The sequence below is a fragment of the Ambystoma mexicanum genome, chromosome 2q, assembly GCF_040938575.1.
Source record: "Ambystoma mexicanum isolate Mex_15411 chromosome 2q, UKY_AmexF1_1, whole genome shotgun sequence".
Classification (NCBI taxonomy): Eukaryota; Metazoa; Chordata; class Amphibia; order Caudata; family Ambystomatidae; genus Ambystoma; species Ambystoma mexicanum.
The window spans coordinates 1,435,303,743-1,435,318,775 of record NC_090924.1 but is presented as its reverse complement, the minus strand read 5'-3'; the positions used below and the strand labels follow the sequence as shown (position 1 = coordinate 1,435,318,775).

The 15,033-nt window shown below is 49.4% G+C and overlaps 1 protein-coding gene and 6 non-coding genes across 7 annotated transcripts; all 7 read right to left on the bottom strand.

The window, feature by feature from the left end:
- Positions 1-3,032: 3,032 nt before the first annotated feature.
- DKC1 (dyskerin pseudouridine synthase 1) lies at positions 3,033-12,646 on the bottom strand. Its single transcript, XM_069648976.1, has 15 exons — positions 12,474-12,646; positions 11,938-11,996; positions 11,389-11,475; positions 10,781-10,872; positions 10,453-10,637; positions 10,100-10,164; positions 9,271-9,397; positions 8,952-9,082; positions 8,354-8,497; positions 7,734-7,854; positions 7,031-7,149; positions 6,833-6,936; positions 6,295-6,340; positions 3,925-4,113; positions 3,033-3,679 (listed from the first exon to the last, which is right to left on the bottom strand). The coding sequence occupies exons 1-15, from the start codon at positions 12,481-12,483 to the stop codon at positions 3,608-3,610; spliced, it is 1,551 nt and encodes a 516-aa protein (XP_069505077.1). The 5' UTR covers positions 12,484-12,646; the 3' UTR covers positions 3,033-3,607.
- LOC138570362 (small nucleolar RNA SNORA23) lies at positions 5,440-5,618 on the bottom strand. The gene has a single exon (XR_011303445.1). It is a non-coding gene; the product is annotated as a small nucleolar RNA SNORA23 (small nucleolar RNA).
- On the bottom strand, positions 7,432-7,670 carry LOC138570368 (small nucleolar RNA SNORD17). Its single transcript, XR_011303450.1, has one exon. It is a non-coding gene; the product is annotated as a small nucleolar RNA SNORD17 (small nucleolar RNA).
- Positions 7,980-8,055, bottom strand: LOC138570854 (small nucleolar RNA SNORD83). Its single transcript, XR_011303875.1, has one exon. It is a non-coding gene; the product is annotated as a small nucleolar RNA SNORD83 (small nucleolar RNA).
- LOC138570363 (small nucleolar RNA SNORA36 family) lies at positions 8,791-8,921 on the bottom strand. Its single transcript, XR_011303446.1, has one exon. It is a non-coding gene; the product is annotated as a small nucleolar RNA SNORA36 family (small nucleolar RNA).
- On the bottom strand, positions 9,154-9,228 carry LOC138570855 (small nucleolar RNA SNORD83). Its single transcript, XR_011303876.1, has one exon. It is a non-coding gene; the product is annotated as a small nucleolar RNA SNORD83 (small nucleolar RNA).
- On the bottom strand, positions 9,798-10,032 carry LOC138570369 (small nucleolar RNA SNORD17). Its single transcript, XR_011303451.1, has one exon. It is a non-coding gene; the product is annotated as a small nucleolar RNA SNORD17 (small nucleolar RNA).
- Positions 12,647-15,033: the final 2,387 nt, after the last annotated feature.

The following is a 15,033-nucleotide window of genomic DNA, read 5'->3' as shown; positions in this document are numbered from 1 at the left end:
CTTCCTTTGCCTTGTCTGGAACCTCGAGATGATCGTACATTCACTTTAATTTGGCAACATGGGCCTCTACACACTGATAACACTACATATGAAGTGAGTGATACATTCTTGTATGAAATGTATATCACATTACAGTGATATCGTAACCATGTTTTTCTTGGTGTACTCAGGAATGATGCTGTGACGCCATTTCCTGTTTTGTCATGGGTGAAAGGTTGTGTGCCATCACTTCCTGTGATGGCAACAGAGGTCAAGGGTCATGTCACTTTCACTACCCTTGGCCTTTTGGTGAAATGACGTCCCTGGTGTGCCGTGTGAGAAAATATCTAATAACTGGAGATCTTTTCCCAGCAGCACAGTGACGGCACCTCTGCCTGGATACGGACAAGAATGCAGACAGTCTTATCATTCTACTTCAGGATGACAGGCATTATTATGGGGAACATTTGGATAGGGCCTCCAGCAAGCTTAAAGGGTCTCAGAGAAGCCTTAGCTACTTCTGAGCAGGACACATTCTCATCAACCACTCTGATGCTGCCCCCAGTGTCTCTAAAGGCAGAAGGTTCTTGACCATTAATGAGAACACCGTCCTTAAAAATAGCCTTTTGTTTTATCTGGGATGAAATTATAGCTCTCCAGAGGAACTAAGGGACACTGATGTATCTAGCCTGAACTCCAACGGGTACTTGAGATAGAGTTCAAGTTGGCATCTGTCATAGGAGCTTCTCCCTCTTGAGTTAAGGCTGAGGACACAAATGAGACCCCCATGGGGTTGCCCTTACATCTGTGTTCACCTTTCACATGATCACCAGACCCACAAACACATTTACCAAAAGTACTTTGGAATGGTGGTTTCTATTAACTTCCCTCTGGTTTGGCTCCAGAGGTTTCACTAGCCCTATTGAATGTACCATGGCATTTCTGTTATGTTTGTGGGCCTCTTTGGATGGGTTGTTTGTGGAATTATCTTTCCCTTCCTTCTTGTGCGTCTTTCCCTCCTTGTGAGGAGACGCAGAATCCTTGTGAGTGGCCTTGTTGGCTACACACGTCAGCAGCAATAGCTAGCTTCTTTGGATCTAATTCTTTTGAGTGAGACAGGTGCGGTCTCAACTTTGGGGAAAAAGGCATCAACAATGCATTCTAGCACAAAACGGTTCCTTGTGCCATCAAATGTTCTCATTTTGTGGCCTTCAATCCAATCATATGGGTACTTTATGGATTCACATACCCAGGTTGCCCTTAGCAGACCGTCCTTTCTATGTTCCCTAGCCCTTTTCAGATATTGGGATAGGGTCTACCCATATCTGGCTACGAGGGCTTGTCTTACCATGCTATAGTTCTTCCTGTCTGCAACATCCATCTCCAGAATAATATCACATCCATTCTGGGGAAGTCTAGAAAGAACCCAGGGGTCTTAGTCAACAACATTCAACTCCTGCATGGCACATGCCAACTCAAATGTTTTTAACCAGTCAATGATATCACACTTCACAGCATACATGACTCACCAGTTCCTTTGGTTATCTGGTCCTGGAAGGAGCCACACAAGAGGACTCTGAAACTGAAGACTAGTTAGCCAGAGATGCCCTTTTCAAAGTTCAGGTTTCCTATGCTCTAATTGTAGCTTCATATCCAGAATTCTTGCTTTTTGCTTTTCCAGTTCCAAACATATTTCAGGAGACATGGTAGGTGGGGATTTTGGCATGGGAGGATAGTTTGTAGGGGGACTTTCAACTGATGACGAGTCTTCCTTCAAATCCTTCTTCCCCATTAAGATTCGCACTTAAGTCACAATCTACTTCAATATCCCCACTCAAGTCAGTATCAGGCCTAGGAGATACTGATCTACTTTGGGATTTCTCAAGTCCAACATTTGAATCAATTCAGTATGTTAGACTTACAGCCGAGGCCTTTCCCGTTACATAATTCTTTAGTCGAGCAAGCGCCATTTGTTCATAGCTTTCCATGTGACTACAGATGTGTTAAGATTTTCTCTTCCACAGACTTCATTAACTAACATTTGGCTACATATGGAGTAGCGTTCAAGCTGGCAACCCCAAAATGCATATATACCCCTAAGAAAGTATCCTGCTTTAGTTGGCTGTAGGGACCCAAGAGCCCCCACACGAATTCCCAAAACACTCCTGCAGTAAATCACTAGATCCCAGATGTGGCTCCACAAGGGAGGGGCTTTCTTGCATAGACTGAAGAGGGGTGTATTTGTAGAGCGTATGTTTCTACCATTATATTCCATTTTATTATCGGCCTTGGAAGGATGGTGGGCTCAGGGGACCGGCAAGGATTCGCACCCGTGACCATGAGGTCAAACACAGTCCCCCTCTAGTGGATGCATCAGTCCACTGATCCAAGATTTAGCATTGGCTGGAAAAACGTATTCTGGCTTCCCCATCGTGCCATTATTCTCGCCCACCTGCAGCAATAAATTTACAACCAACCAGTCGCCTCCGGATTATACTGGCGTGAAGTAGGAGTCATAGAAAGCTTATTGCACGGGCGCACCAATTTTGATGTTAGTTCGTGGGTCCAAGATCTAATAAACATGCATGGTTAAAAACACACGGTAAAAAGGAATGGATGCGTTCTGAAGGAAACATACAATGTTATCAACCCTTAGAAAGCACATTGGTAGCCCAAGAGCATCATGGTATAGCACGCAGTAAAGATTTGCCAGCGGCACAAAGTAATGAGTTACTTAAAGCTGCCAAGTGGTAAGTTGGTCCAAACTAAGGAAATTCAGCATTGGGGTGAAACGCACACCCTAGGTATAACCGATAGGATCGTCATAAAAAAAATTATACCCACACAATAAAACTGCAAGGACCACTTCCCAGTTTAACAGACCCCCTACTTATTGGCAAATTACCTGGGTAGCGGTAAAACACTGGCAATACATCAGGTGCTGGGGAGGTGCCGTAGCAACTCGCGGCCATGCCGCCGATCATTGGGAAGCGAAGCAGGGCAGCGAGAGATACCATTCACCAACTAAAAAGGCAATGAAGACCCAAAGAAAAAAAAGTATCCAAAACAACTTTATTTTACAATACCGCTGAGCAACAGGTGTAGTTATGGTGCAACGGCACGTAGGTTTTGGACAGAGAAAATCCAGTCCGTGCTCAACACAAACCCTAGTGTCGACAGGTCTGAAGCAGTTGTGTAGTCACTCAGGACAGGTTTACACTGCTTAGCTGCACACCAGCAAAAAAAAATAATAATGTTAACAGCCCATTTAGTGTTTTGAAACAAACCCCTAGAGCCGATATAGAAATTATTCAATTTGAACAAAAATGCTTTCCCACAAACGGAACAAAATGTCCAATGTAACCGGGACAGCCTATGCTGCAACAGTTGGCGCTACCACTTCCTGTACGAGCAGCGCATGGGGACCGCGCACTGCTGATATGCGCGCACAGCAACACTGCCAGGATTAAGATGCCATTCACCCAGAAACATTTTAATTTTGCCAGTTTACAGAGATGCCATGAGAGGTCCAGCCGAGCCGCTCTATGTACAATAGCCACAGTCTCCGCTCCTATGCGCAGTGGCAGCTAGTCCGACGCCGTGCCTCCGCCCCTATGCGCAGTGGCAGCTAGTCCGACGCCGTGTCGGCTTCTCGCAGCTTCTTTTTTTTCTTCTTTTTCTTCTTGCTGCTGTCGGTAACCTGTGGCAAAAAGACCAAAGTTTAACGTCATCTTAACTGAGCAATTGGGCGAGTTCTAGGCAGCCCACCAGGCAGCCAGGCGTCGACTATGTCGAGTGATAACGCACCTACACATTGGACTCCATGAGCCGCCCTTACGCAGAGGTGCCTAAAAATGAGGGCACACTTAAGGACTGGAGACGCACTTCTACCACTGCAACACCACTATAATGAATCGCCCTGCACGTGAAGTTAAGCACACCTACCGAGGTCTCCTGCTCTTCTGGACTATCTTCTTGGGCCCCCTCTGCTTGGGCCATCATCTCTTCTCGCGCCTTCTCTTTTTTCTCCTTTTTCTTCCTCTTCTTTTCCTTTTTGATGTCTGCCTCAGATTTTACTTTCACCGGCGATGCGACGGGACTCTCCTCGCCCTCACTGCCACTTTCCCGTTTCCGCTATAAGAGAATAAAATACGATGCATTAAATGTTAGCCGATAGCGGACACATTCGTTAATAGGGGATTGGGGAGGGGTCATGGTTTGTACTAATAGACAAACCAAAATTTCACCAGTTCGCGGTTCATTAAGGCAGGACCAAACATTGGTATAGGAAAAGCCAGCCCCCACCCCATCTGCCAAACCCTGCTCATTTTCCAGAGTGCCCCCAGGAGTCTCCCAGCCATCCCGGTTTCCCCAAAGTCGGTCAAGTCGATTAACTCCTTTCGTAACTCATTTTAGTTGTTACTGCCGTCCTTGTGTGCGGGAAACACCACGACCGTCTCCAGAAGATCCGCTTCTTACCATTCATTGCACCTACCGTCCCATTAACGACTCACCACCTTCCCCATGCACAGATGAGCCCCAAGTGCCAGATAACTGGAAAAACAAAAGTCTTATTACGATCCGGGAGGGGGGGGGGCGGGGAGGGGTGTTTTACAAGAACGGGTCGCCATGGATCTTGTATAAAGGAAATATAGATGCGAGTGTAGAGTAAATATCGCGCGGTGGTGGAGGGGCTACACGCTTCGTCCATCCCAAGGAGCGTTGGGGAAATGAGGCGTATGCGCAAGCCCCTCTGACGGGGTTGGGAAGTCTTGGGAGCAAGTAGAGTAAAGGCGTGATGAAGGCGTCAGTGTCAAGTGGGCTCAGTGAAGGGAAACGGAGATTGGATAGCTGGAAGGTGTTGCAGGGCGATATTGAGGCTAAGCGGAGAGGGCCCTGAACAATTGGAATCTGTCTAGATTGAAACCAGTGCAGCCAGAGACCAGACGTGCAGTCAACTATAGATGTGTGTGGCCGAATTCAAAGCAGCGGAAACTAATCACATTTAATTCCGGCGTCTTTTAACACAAGCCCACAGTAAAGCACAAAACGGACCAGAGAAGTCGTCTGCATTTACAGATGGCAGAGGAGACTGCAGTGCAAGATGCGAGCCGCTGACTGACACTAAATAGCCGCCCTTTACAGCAATGCCCGCAGGACCTGCAGTAATGGCGACATTGACAGGACTCACATCCCATGACCCTGATGCTACGCCCCCACTTCATCCTGCAGTGACGGGATGCATGGATGAAAGCCTTCAATAGTGCTACAAGCACACGTTGCAATCTTCAAAAATCACTTCGTCTGGAGACGCACGAAAAAGAGACACATGGCACAAACACAAGTTGCAACACTAGTCCCATGATATTGTGAACGGTACCAGTAACTGCATCATTCCATCTCTACTGAAGAGTACAAGTACAAACACACTGTTGACTGCTTACCACCAGTCATTGCTCATAATGTCTGAGAGTTTGGAGGCTGGTCAGCGGTAAGTCGTCACGTGGACAGCACTAGACCAGTACTATGATCTCATGTTAATATGCGGCCTCACGCTTCGTGTGTGCAGAACAGCTAAATGCAAAACGCAAGAAGACTGTACTACCAAACACAGATGAACACTATGCACACAAAGCAGCAGCCAACTCAAACATCAAAATAAACGTGAAACTTGCAGGAATGTAAGCACTTATGTACCAAGTGCTGGGTCTACTGCAATGGGTGTCCTGTGTAAACTTTAGCCAGGCCAGAAAGCACCGCTATATTAACCCGAGGCCAGCCGCAACCCAGGTATTCCTGATGCAAGATTTTTGGATAATCTCTACACGAGGCGCGGGAAACCTGCCAAGATGGCAGCTAAAGGATATGGTACAGGATCAGAGGGCAACACCAAGGCTAGGCAAATAATTGCATTTACTAAAGTGTGGTTGATACTAAGGGAAACCAATGTAAACATAAGAAAGCCAGACAGTAATTTTCGACCAAGGATTAGGAGCACAACACCCCCCCCCAAACCTCAGTGTTATAAGTGTTAGCTGGAGAGTGACCCTTTCACAAGTTGCTCCAACGCGAACAGATTCGCTGTCGCAGTGGAGTAAGCCACTGAGCTGTCGATGGTAAAGCCATCAATCAGGAGCCATCAGTCGGGGTGCCCAAAGCCCTTTGAAGGCCTACATGTTCACTGTAGCCGGGTGACAAGGCAGATCAGGAGGGCCCCAAGCCAACGACACTAGCTAAACGAGATAAACAGGACCACACTCAGATCAAATAACCCCCCCACCCCCAAACCTTTCAGGGTACCCTTCCCAGACTCACCTTAGAAGATGTGGGCGTTTCTTCGGGAGCAATTTTCTTCACAGCGCTGTAAGGGAAAACAGAATCTAGAGTAATTGCTCACAGCGTTGAAAGGACAGGAGACCGTAGCACCAATGGCCCCCATGTTACATCACATGACAGAATGCATTCTCAGAGCATCTAACCTACAACGTGTAATTGAAATGAGACATTCAACAGCATTATGTTAAGGTATCTTAGAGAATGTGTACGGAAGTCCAAATTCGGCAGCAGCGCAAAGCTGTACCAAAGAATCAAACCACCTTTGCTCTTGCAGACTGACTCCCTCTAGAGCCACAGGAGAGACTGGAAAGGGATAACTGTCTGCTTGGGAAACCACCCGTGCGCCGACATCAGGTGCCCCCCCCCCCCCCGGCGCTCATTGCAGTGCCAATACAGTCTCTAGACCGACTGCACCAGACCCGACCTCATTCCAAGAGTGTTCACCATTATTTCCGGCTATCGAATCGGGAGGGCTTAAGTTGCAAGCACCGCAGCTCTCCCGTACCCACACACATACCTATAATCCACGTATTCCGCAGTCCATCCCGCCGGGGTGCTCTCGTTCGGCCTGCCGCGTGCATCCAGAAGGCCCTTTATGATCATCATCTTCTTTTGACTTGCCTGGGAAGAGATCGTAGTGGGAAACACGTCACACATCTAGCACAACAGGCTAATCACGCGGACATGGCGGACTGAAGCGAAAGCATCAACTTACCCTGGGCCCAAGGCCCCATTTCCGAGGGTAGGTATCTCGCTCCATGATTACACGTTTGATTTTGGCCACAATGCCATGGTCACAGGTAGAAAGCACTGCTGTGGTCATTAGAGCAATGGCTGGGGACAAGCAGGGGAGTAAAATAAACGCAGATTAGAGCGTGCCACAGTAGCGCACCGTCTCCCTGTTACTTCCTCGACGGCAGCCCCTTGCGAAACCACTAGGGCAGAGAACCAGCTAGTTTAATGCCAGAGGTACTACAACACGAGGTTGCGTGGCTGCTGCACCGAGTCAAGCACATTGGTTACCCCGATAATACCCCATTTGTAGCATTGTTTGTTGCCCTCGTTAGGTATTTGTGTGGCTTAAGAACCCCTCTCCCGCTCTGCCACTTGCACCACGTGATCAGAAGAGTTTCATTCGTCTTTGGCAGGGTGATGTCCTTTACAGGGCGCCACCCCAGGCCAGTCCAGTACTCTCCCGCAGACAGCACTGCTAGTGCCACTGGAGTGTAGTAGAACACTACTCGCCAGAGGCCACAAGAAGGCCGCGGACACAGAAACCTAGAACAGGAATCCTGTGCTGAAGGAGGACTGGACAGAGGCCCTCAGAGAATGGATAAACTTGATCATCACATTACATGCTGCAATTTCTCCCCCCCCCCCCATGCCCAAGGGCGGGAAGAGACACGGGTTCACCTTACCCATGCAAATTGCCTCTCCCTTAGTGGTGATCACCACAATATCTTGATTCATCTCAATGCCATCCTCATAGCGCAGCACACCAGGAATCAAGATCTTGGCACCATAGCAGATGGCATTCACCTGTAAGGAAATGAGAATTGTCAACATCCAACTAGTCAATGCAGCAGCCTACCCAACACAGTGGGCGGAATCGCACTGCTTTAGAACAGCGTGCACGCGGCGGATGCAGGGAGACCTGCAGGCGGAGCCATCAGCCATGGGTGATAGATGAAAGTCATCATCACACAGAGTGTTAATGAAATCTAGTTCACATCATTTGGCTCTTAAAATGTAGAGTGCCGTCGCCCACCCCTTCCACGCGGACCAAACTAGGGCCCATCCGCCACAGCTACACACCAAGTTAAGACAACAGCTCCCACGAGACCAGACTACTTTTGTAATCAAGCCAAGGGAAAATACACTCGCCCGGCTATAATGGGATTTTTACTGGTGCTACTGTAAAAAAGGTGCCACCTTAAGCATATACGTTGAATGCAATTCTACCATCCGACGGGCAGACAGTAAAGCACTAGGCGCATGCGCATGGCCCGGCAGGTGAGCCCTAGTGATCCATACATACCGCACTGTCCTTCATGACTAGTCTTTTATAGGAGATCATGAGCTTCTCCAGGGGGTAGATGACCCGCCTCAGGTAGGACTCGTCTTTGCTGCTGTCATACTGCCACTGAGCATCCAGCACGTCGTGCATGGTAACCATATTGTCCTACAAACAAAACAAGTTGAGTCTCCACAACCCTGCAAAATAAGCTCGCATATACACCCAGACATCTTCCCCGCCCACAGCAGCACATAAAGCAAACAATCCCATGTTAGCGAACTATACACTCCCCAGACTGCAGGTTTTGGTGCCAGAGGAACTTTGAGCCTCAGCATAGGCTAAGCAGCCAATCCCCACCCCAGATGTGCCATGGTTCTCCCGATGATTAAACATAACAAAACCACACACGAGCATACATGGGGTAGGTAAAGAAAGCGTACGTACAGTACAAGAACATTGCTTGTGGACTAAAGAATGCTCGATTGGAGAAAGTCACCTCCAGTCTGCAGATCTCCAGTCCATTCACTTTACCAAGACTAAATTACCAGAACAGGGGACCATACCCTGAGCTGAACTCAACGCCTTGGTGCCAGGAAGCAGACAGTTTAACACAGCATACCTTTTCTCCCAAGACACCAGACCGAACCCTGCGCAGCTCCTGCATCTGCCCACCAACACCAAGCAGCAAGCCCAGATGTACACACAGGGTCCGGATGTAAGTGCCAGCCTCGCAGCTAACCCAGAAGACACCTAGAGGGAAGAGAGAAGCAATGAGCAATAGATCAAAGGGCGGGACCAGGATGCATAGACACTAGAGCACGAGCCATCAGCCATGGGTGATAGATATTGGTCATCCTCACACGAATGCTAGTGACATCTAGGTCACATCATTTGGCTCAGGGCTGCTGGGCAGCATGTCCCTAAATACGAATCCTTACCCAATCTCCGCTCGGGATCATATTCAATCAGCTTGCTCTCGTAAATGGTCCTCACTCTCAGCTGCCTCTTGACTGCAGCAACCAGGGGCGGTCGCTGGAACAGAGCGCCAGTCAATGTTTCCATGGCCTGACAAGTTAAAATAAATCAATGCAACAAGCCTGTTAGTTAAGGAGTAACAAATCACAAGAGGTCGAGGCAAATTTTAAGTACGGACGCCATTCAAATCTAACAAGTAGGTGCCGAGCAGTTACAATAGTAGGCAATTACTGGCCGGAGAACTGAGCATATAACGACTAGTTCCCAATTGTTCTAGAAACTACAGTAACCTCTGTGCAGGCACAAATAGTAACTGTAGTCTAGCCACATTTGGAGGGAATAGACGCACCCCAGTAGCAGCATACATTGAAAAACTATGTGAGCGGCACCGCACAACTAATTTCTTCCATAGCAAAGGGATGCCAAAAGCGACTTTTACACAAGAACTGCATTAAAGGTTCCTCAATTCTACAGACAGTTTCCACCACACGCGATCAGAAATGTTTCACTCTTCTTTGGCAAGATGGCAGCATGTTTAAACAAGATGCCACCCATGGCCAGTGGGGCCCACTCCCACAAGTGGCACAGACAGCAGCTGTAGTGCTCAGTAGAACACTGCATCACTACAGGATGCTGGCAGACCACGGGACACAGGCCTGCAACAGGCAGTGCAGCGGGAGGGTCACGGCCACTCAGAGAATGGATAAACTTGCTCATCACAGCACACGTGGAGAAACAGCTCTACCGAAACCCATGTCCAATGATAGCGAGATGAGACAAGTCATGTCTTACCTTTGAAAGCTGCATCTCGCTTTCAATAGCACTGTGCAGCCGAACGATTCCCACATACTCTTTGCCTAGAAGTGACGACAAGAGTAGTGAGCAGTGGCAGCTTTTTTACTGAGCACAACCGTGCACGAGTCACAATATCGTCAATAGAACCATTGCCCTCCTGCATAAGTCAAAATGAAGTCCCCATTAAGCATACAAGATCGGCAGATTGTGGCTTTTACTATAATGTGCACGTATCTACGGGGAAGACAGTCCAGTTTACCGAGTTCGAAGAATGGCCGTTTGAAACGATTAAAAGCAGACATGGTCTGCCACTAGAGCAGTGCCCAAAAAACACCAACCAAGTGACTTACCTGCACTTTGCTGAGACTTCACCAGTCTGGTAGCTCGGTCTATACACACTATGAGGCACCCCGTCACCTTGGGGTCTAAAGTTCCGCTGTGTCCGGTCTTCTCCACACGCAGAATCCTACGAACCCAGGCAACCACCTCGTGAGATGAGGGGTTGGCTGGTTTATCCAGATTTATGAACCCAGTTCTGTGAACAAAAAGGACGCATCCAGTTCATAGTGTGATATAGGAGACTGGTGCGGGTGCATTTTACCCAGTATTCCACCCACGCACTGACTTGCATAAGCACACGTGACTTTTAGGGTTTAACGGTACGTGTGACATGCTTACCTCACATATTCAGCAATTTCCCTCTTGAGAGGGTTTGCACCAAACGGAAGAGGGGTGTAGTGTGCCGTCCTCACATTCATCTTATCAAAGTTCTGAAAGAGGGAAAGCACGCAGTCAGACAGACACGCAACGCATGGTACACTCAAACACCCTGCAGAAGCTGTGGGGCGGGAGGCCCCATAGACATTGGATATGCCAGACGTTTTACTGTCTATAGATTAAGCCCCCACTTAGGGTAGCAGGAGTCAAGACTGGGGGATCTAGTGACGCCTGGCTCGTGCACTTAGCATTTCACATGATGCAGAATAAGGCCGTATCGGGCTGATGACACGGAGCCTGAACTTTAGCAGTACATGACATGAGACTGCCAAGTGGTAGAACATGAAGTAACACGTGGGTGTAATCAGTGGGCACCCACACTGGACTCGATCATTCGTAAAGTGTCATTACAGTAGTATTAAGTCCGCATGTTAACGTTTTTTTTAAACAAAAAAAGCAAAACATTTTAAAATCCAAGTCAGGAATGCCTTCTCTTTTTTTGGGCCCACTTCCCCCTAATCATTAGCTAGACCATGACCGGGGCCATGGTCAACGTTGGTTATATTTACCTTGAGCAGCAGGGGCCATTGAGACGTGTTCAGCTGGGCCACTTTGTTGGAGGGCTGGATGAGGAACTCCCCCGCACTCTGGATTTCCTGCACAATAGGGAAAATGCGATCAAAACAAAGATACGGGCACAGTGGACTGAGCTTGGAAGACAGCAAGGTTGGCACTTAGCTCTGGAGAAAGACTCGATTGACTCAAAGGGAACCATTGAGATGTTAAAGAGTAGGTTTCGCAGTCTCTAAAGTTGATTGAAAAAAACTGTACCAAAAAAAAAAAAATTGTCTGTAAACGCAAGGATCAAAACAAAAGTGAATCGAAGGGGAGCTACAAAAAGTCGCCTGGAAAGTAATCCAACTAAATGACTTAACAGTTACTATCCCCACCCAGATGAGAATATGCCAGATACAAGATTCAATTAGTGCACACCTCCCATTAAAAGGGCACCCGTTAATGTGGTGGTGAGAAAAATAAGTAACCTTCCTCCAACCGAGCATGAATGTGAAGCAAGAGGCGGGCGTGCTGGGGCCCGTGTGGGCTGCGGGGGTACTTACCGCCACGGCTGCATCGCCCAGGATCTGCTTGTGCTTCCTCTTGTGCTTCTTGGCAGAACCTACACGTGAGAAGGGGAGAAAGCGGGTTGAAGCCCAGCAGTAGTGCGAGTAGGCGCCCGGGCCACGTGCAGACGGCCTCGCACATGGCTGGCGGGGCGCCGGGCCTCGCACATGGCTGGCGGGGCGCCGGGCCTCGCACATGGATGGCGGGGCGCCGGGCCTCGCACATGGATGGCGGGGCGCCGGGCCTCGCACATGGATGGCGGGGCGCCGGGCCTCGCACATGGATGGCGGGGCGCCGGGCCTGCACGCTTGGCTCCCCGCATTCCCACCCCTCCCCCCGCTCCTGCCGGGGGTTACAGCGCGCACTGGCCGGATATTGAAGGCGCGCGGAAGCCGCGGCCCCCACTCCAGGTCCGCCATCTTCCCCGGCCCTCCCGAACACCCACACCCCCGAGCCAGCTCCCGCGGAGCCGAATACCCGTGTTTAAGGGCACACACCCTCTCCCCGAACCGCCAGTGACCAGGCCTCTTACCGTCCTCCATGTTGCAACTCTGCCCACTCCGCTCCCTCAACTGCGACCTCTCTCCGCAAAGTCCCCCAGCGAAATGAACGCTCCAGGCACACAAGCGCCGCCCACTCCCGTGATGCACCGCCGCTCACTCCCGTGATGCACCGCCCATTCCCATGATGCACCGCTGCCCACTCCCGTGATGCACCGCCCATTCCCATGATGCACCGCCGCCCATTCCCGTGATGCACCGTCCATTCCCATGATGCACCGCCGCCCATTCCCGTGATGCACCGTCCATTCCCATGATGCACCGCCGCCCACTCCCGTGATGCACCGCCGCCCATTCCCATGATGCCCCGCGGCGGTCCACACCTGCGCCGTACGTCAAAACCCCCGCAACGTGTTCCTCGGGCGCCATCTTGCTCCACGACTCAGAAGCCTGCGGTGCAACCTACTTTATTAGCGGTCATGTTAGTATACATGGAATATTACCTCCGCCCCCTTCTTCCTCGTCTCAGTACTTACAGCTGCCCGTTTCACACTCTTTCTGAAATCGCACCTCCTTCTACTCAGGTACATAATATCAAACATAACCAGGATCGAATATGGCAACATTCAGACGCACCCGGGAGGGACATTTCCATAGGGTAATCGGGAGACACACATTTGCCCATAGGAATGCATTGGGGCTATAGTTATTTTAGGCGTGATACCGTGAAAAATAGCAATATTTTTCACTGAAAAATTGGGAGTCTCCCGCCTAAATCGGGAGGGTTGGCATGTATGGTGGTTTGCTCCAGGCACAATCCTCTCAATGGCATAGCTCTCAACCATTTGTGTTGCAAAGGCGGGTGAAATCACCAGATTTTGTTTTTGGCGGGTGAGATGCCCGTTGGAATGAATGGGCTTGCAGGAGGCTTGGCGGGTGAGTCAGCCCTTTGCAAAGCGGGTGACACCAGCCAAAAGCGTGTAAGTTGAGAGCTATGCATTGGAGGAGAGCGCCGGGGAGGGGAAGGTGGAGGAAATGGGGGCGTGAAAAGCATTTCACTTGCTTTTCACACCCCCATTCACGCAGGAAGAGTCGCGCCTGGACCCGATTTCAGGATTTCGAAATCGGGTCCCGGCAAAAATTAGTCCATGGCTCCAAGGTGAGTGAAACAGATGAGCCAAAAGCAGGTGAGTTGAGAGCTATGCATTAAGAGGAGTGGCTCGCCATTGCTTCAGCGGCTCGCCCCAGCATGTAGAGGACTGGCACCGGGGAGCTGAGGTACAGTGAACCATGTGGCTGTTGATATCCAGAAGTGCTGGAGCGGATCTCACGGGCGCCTCTGACAGTCTGGGGAGGTTGCACTGGCGCACTGGTCTGCTAACTGCTGCCAGTAAGAACACACCATTATAAAATCAGCAGTTTGGACGCATCCCTACTGAAGAACGTTTCTCAGATTCTGTGTACTTGCGCACCCTGCAACCATAGCTGAACAGGCTGCTTAATGCAGGCCAAAAAAAAAAATATATATATATTTTTACATCAGTATTTGTTGACACTAAATCGGTAGGCAGTAGGTAGGACTACTTAAAGAGTTGTATCCTACCACCTAAATCGGTAGGCTTGGCAAGTATGGGGTCAGGTAAAAGGATATAGTTTAGTTGGAATCCAAACGGCTGAGGATGTGTTGGGGCCCTTTTCAACAGGATGGTTGGGGGCCCCTAAATAGAACAAAAAGAGTCTGAGGCACCCATGGGGTGCATACATTACAATGGAGACACAGATAAGGTTAATAGCACACCCAGCAGTGTCAGAAGGCAATGAGGTGATAACACTTCTGTGTATCCTGTGATAAGTGACAGCCAGAAGGGCCCCAGAAACACAACGTGTAATATGAATGCTGCTAAGTGCACATTTTAAGTACCAGAGAGAAAATAGAGAAATTAACATATTGTGCTGGTACAAAACTGCTGACTGGCAGCATGGGGGCTGTTTCTGGCCCCCCTTGTGAGGCTCCAGGCCCATTTCGTTTGAAAGATTTGAAAGGCCCTGATGCCACCCTTGGCTGGAGTTCTCTGGGGTGCGGCACCCGTCTACATTGAACAGTTCCCCCGTGCACAATCTGAAGAGGTTTGCAAACACCGTGTTGACCAGAAGGCCTGTGTCTACTCCTTGGAATGGGGCACTGCTCCCACAGTGTGCAAGCCGTTGACCGGACCCTGTATCAAAGGAACTCGGAAGAACGCATAGTTGTAAGTGGACATTTGCAAGAGAAAACAAGTCTTACCCACGGCACTGAAGCAATGGCATATCTTCGGATACCCTCTGGTATAAACTAGAGGGGTCATTTTGGAGCAAGGAATTAAACCTGTCAGTTACCAGTATCCCTAATTAGAAGAGAGCTGAGCCTGCAGTCACTAAAAGCTATCATAGCTCGGAATGAAGTAATGCTATACAGAAAAACAACCCTTCCTTCCCCACCACTGATCCTCAAGGCCATCAACAAGGAACTAGAAGCTGAACCTTGTAAGATGTTGCTGAAATGGTCAACTAAAAACAAACTGCTCTTAGACTGGGTGGGACGTTCTGAAGAGG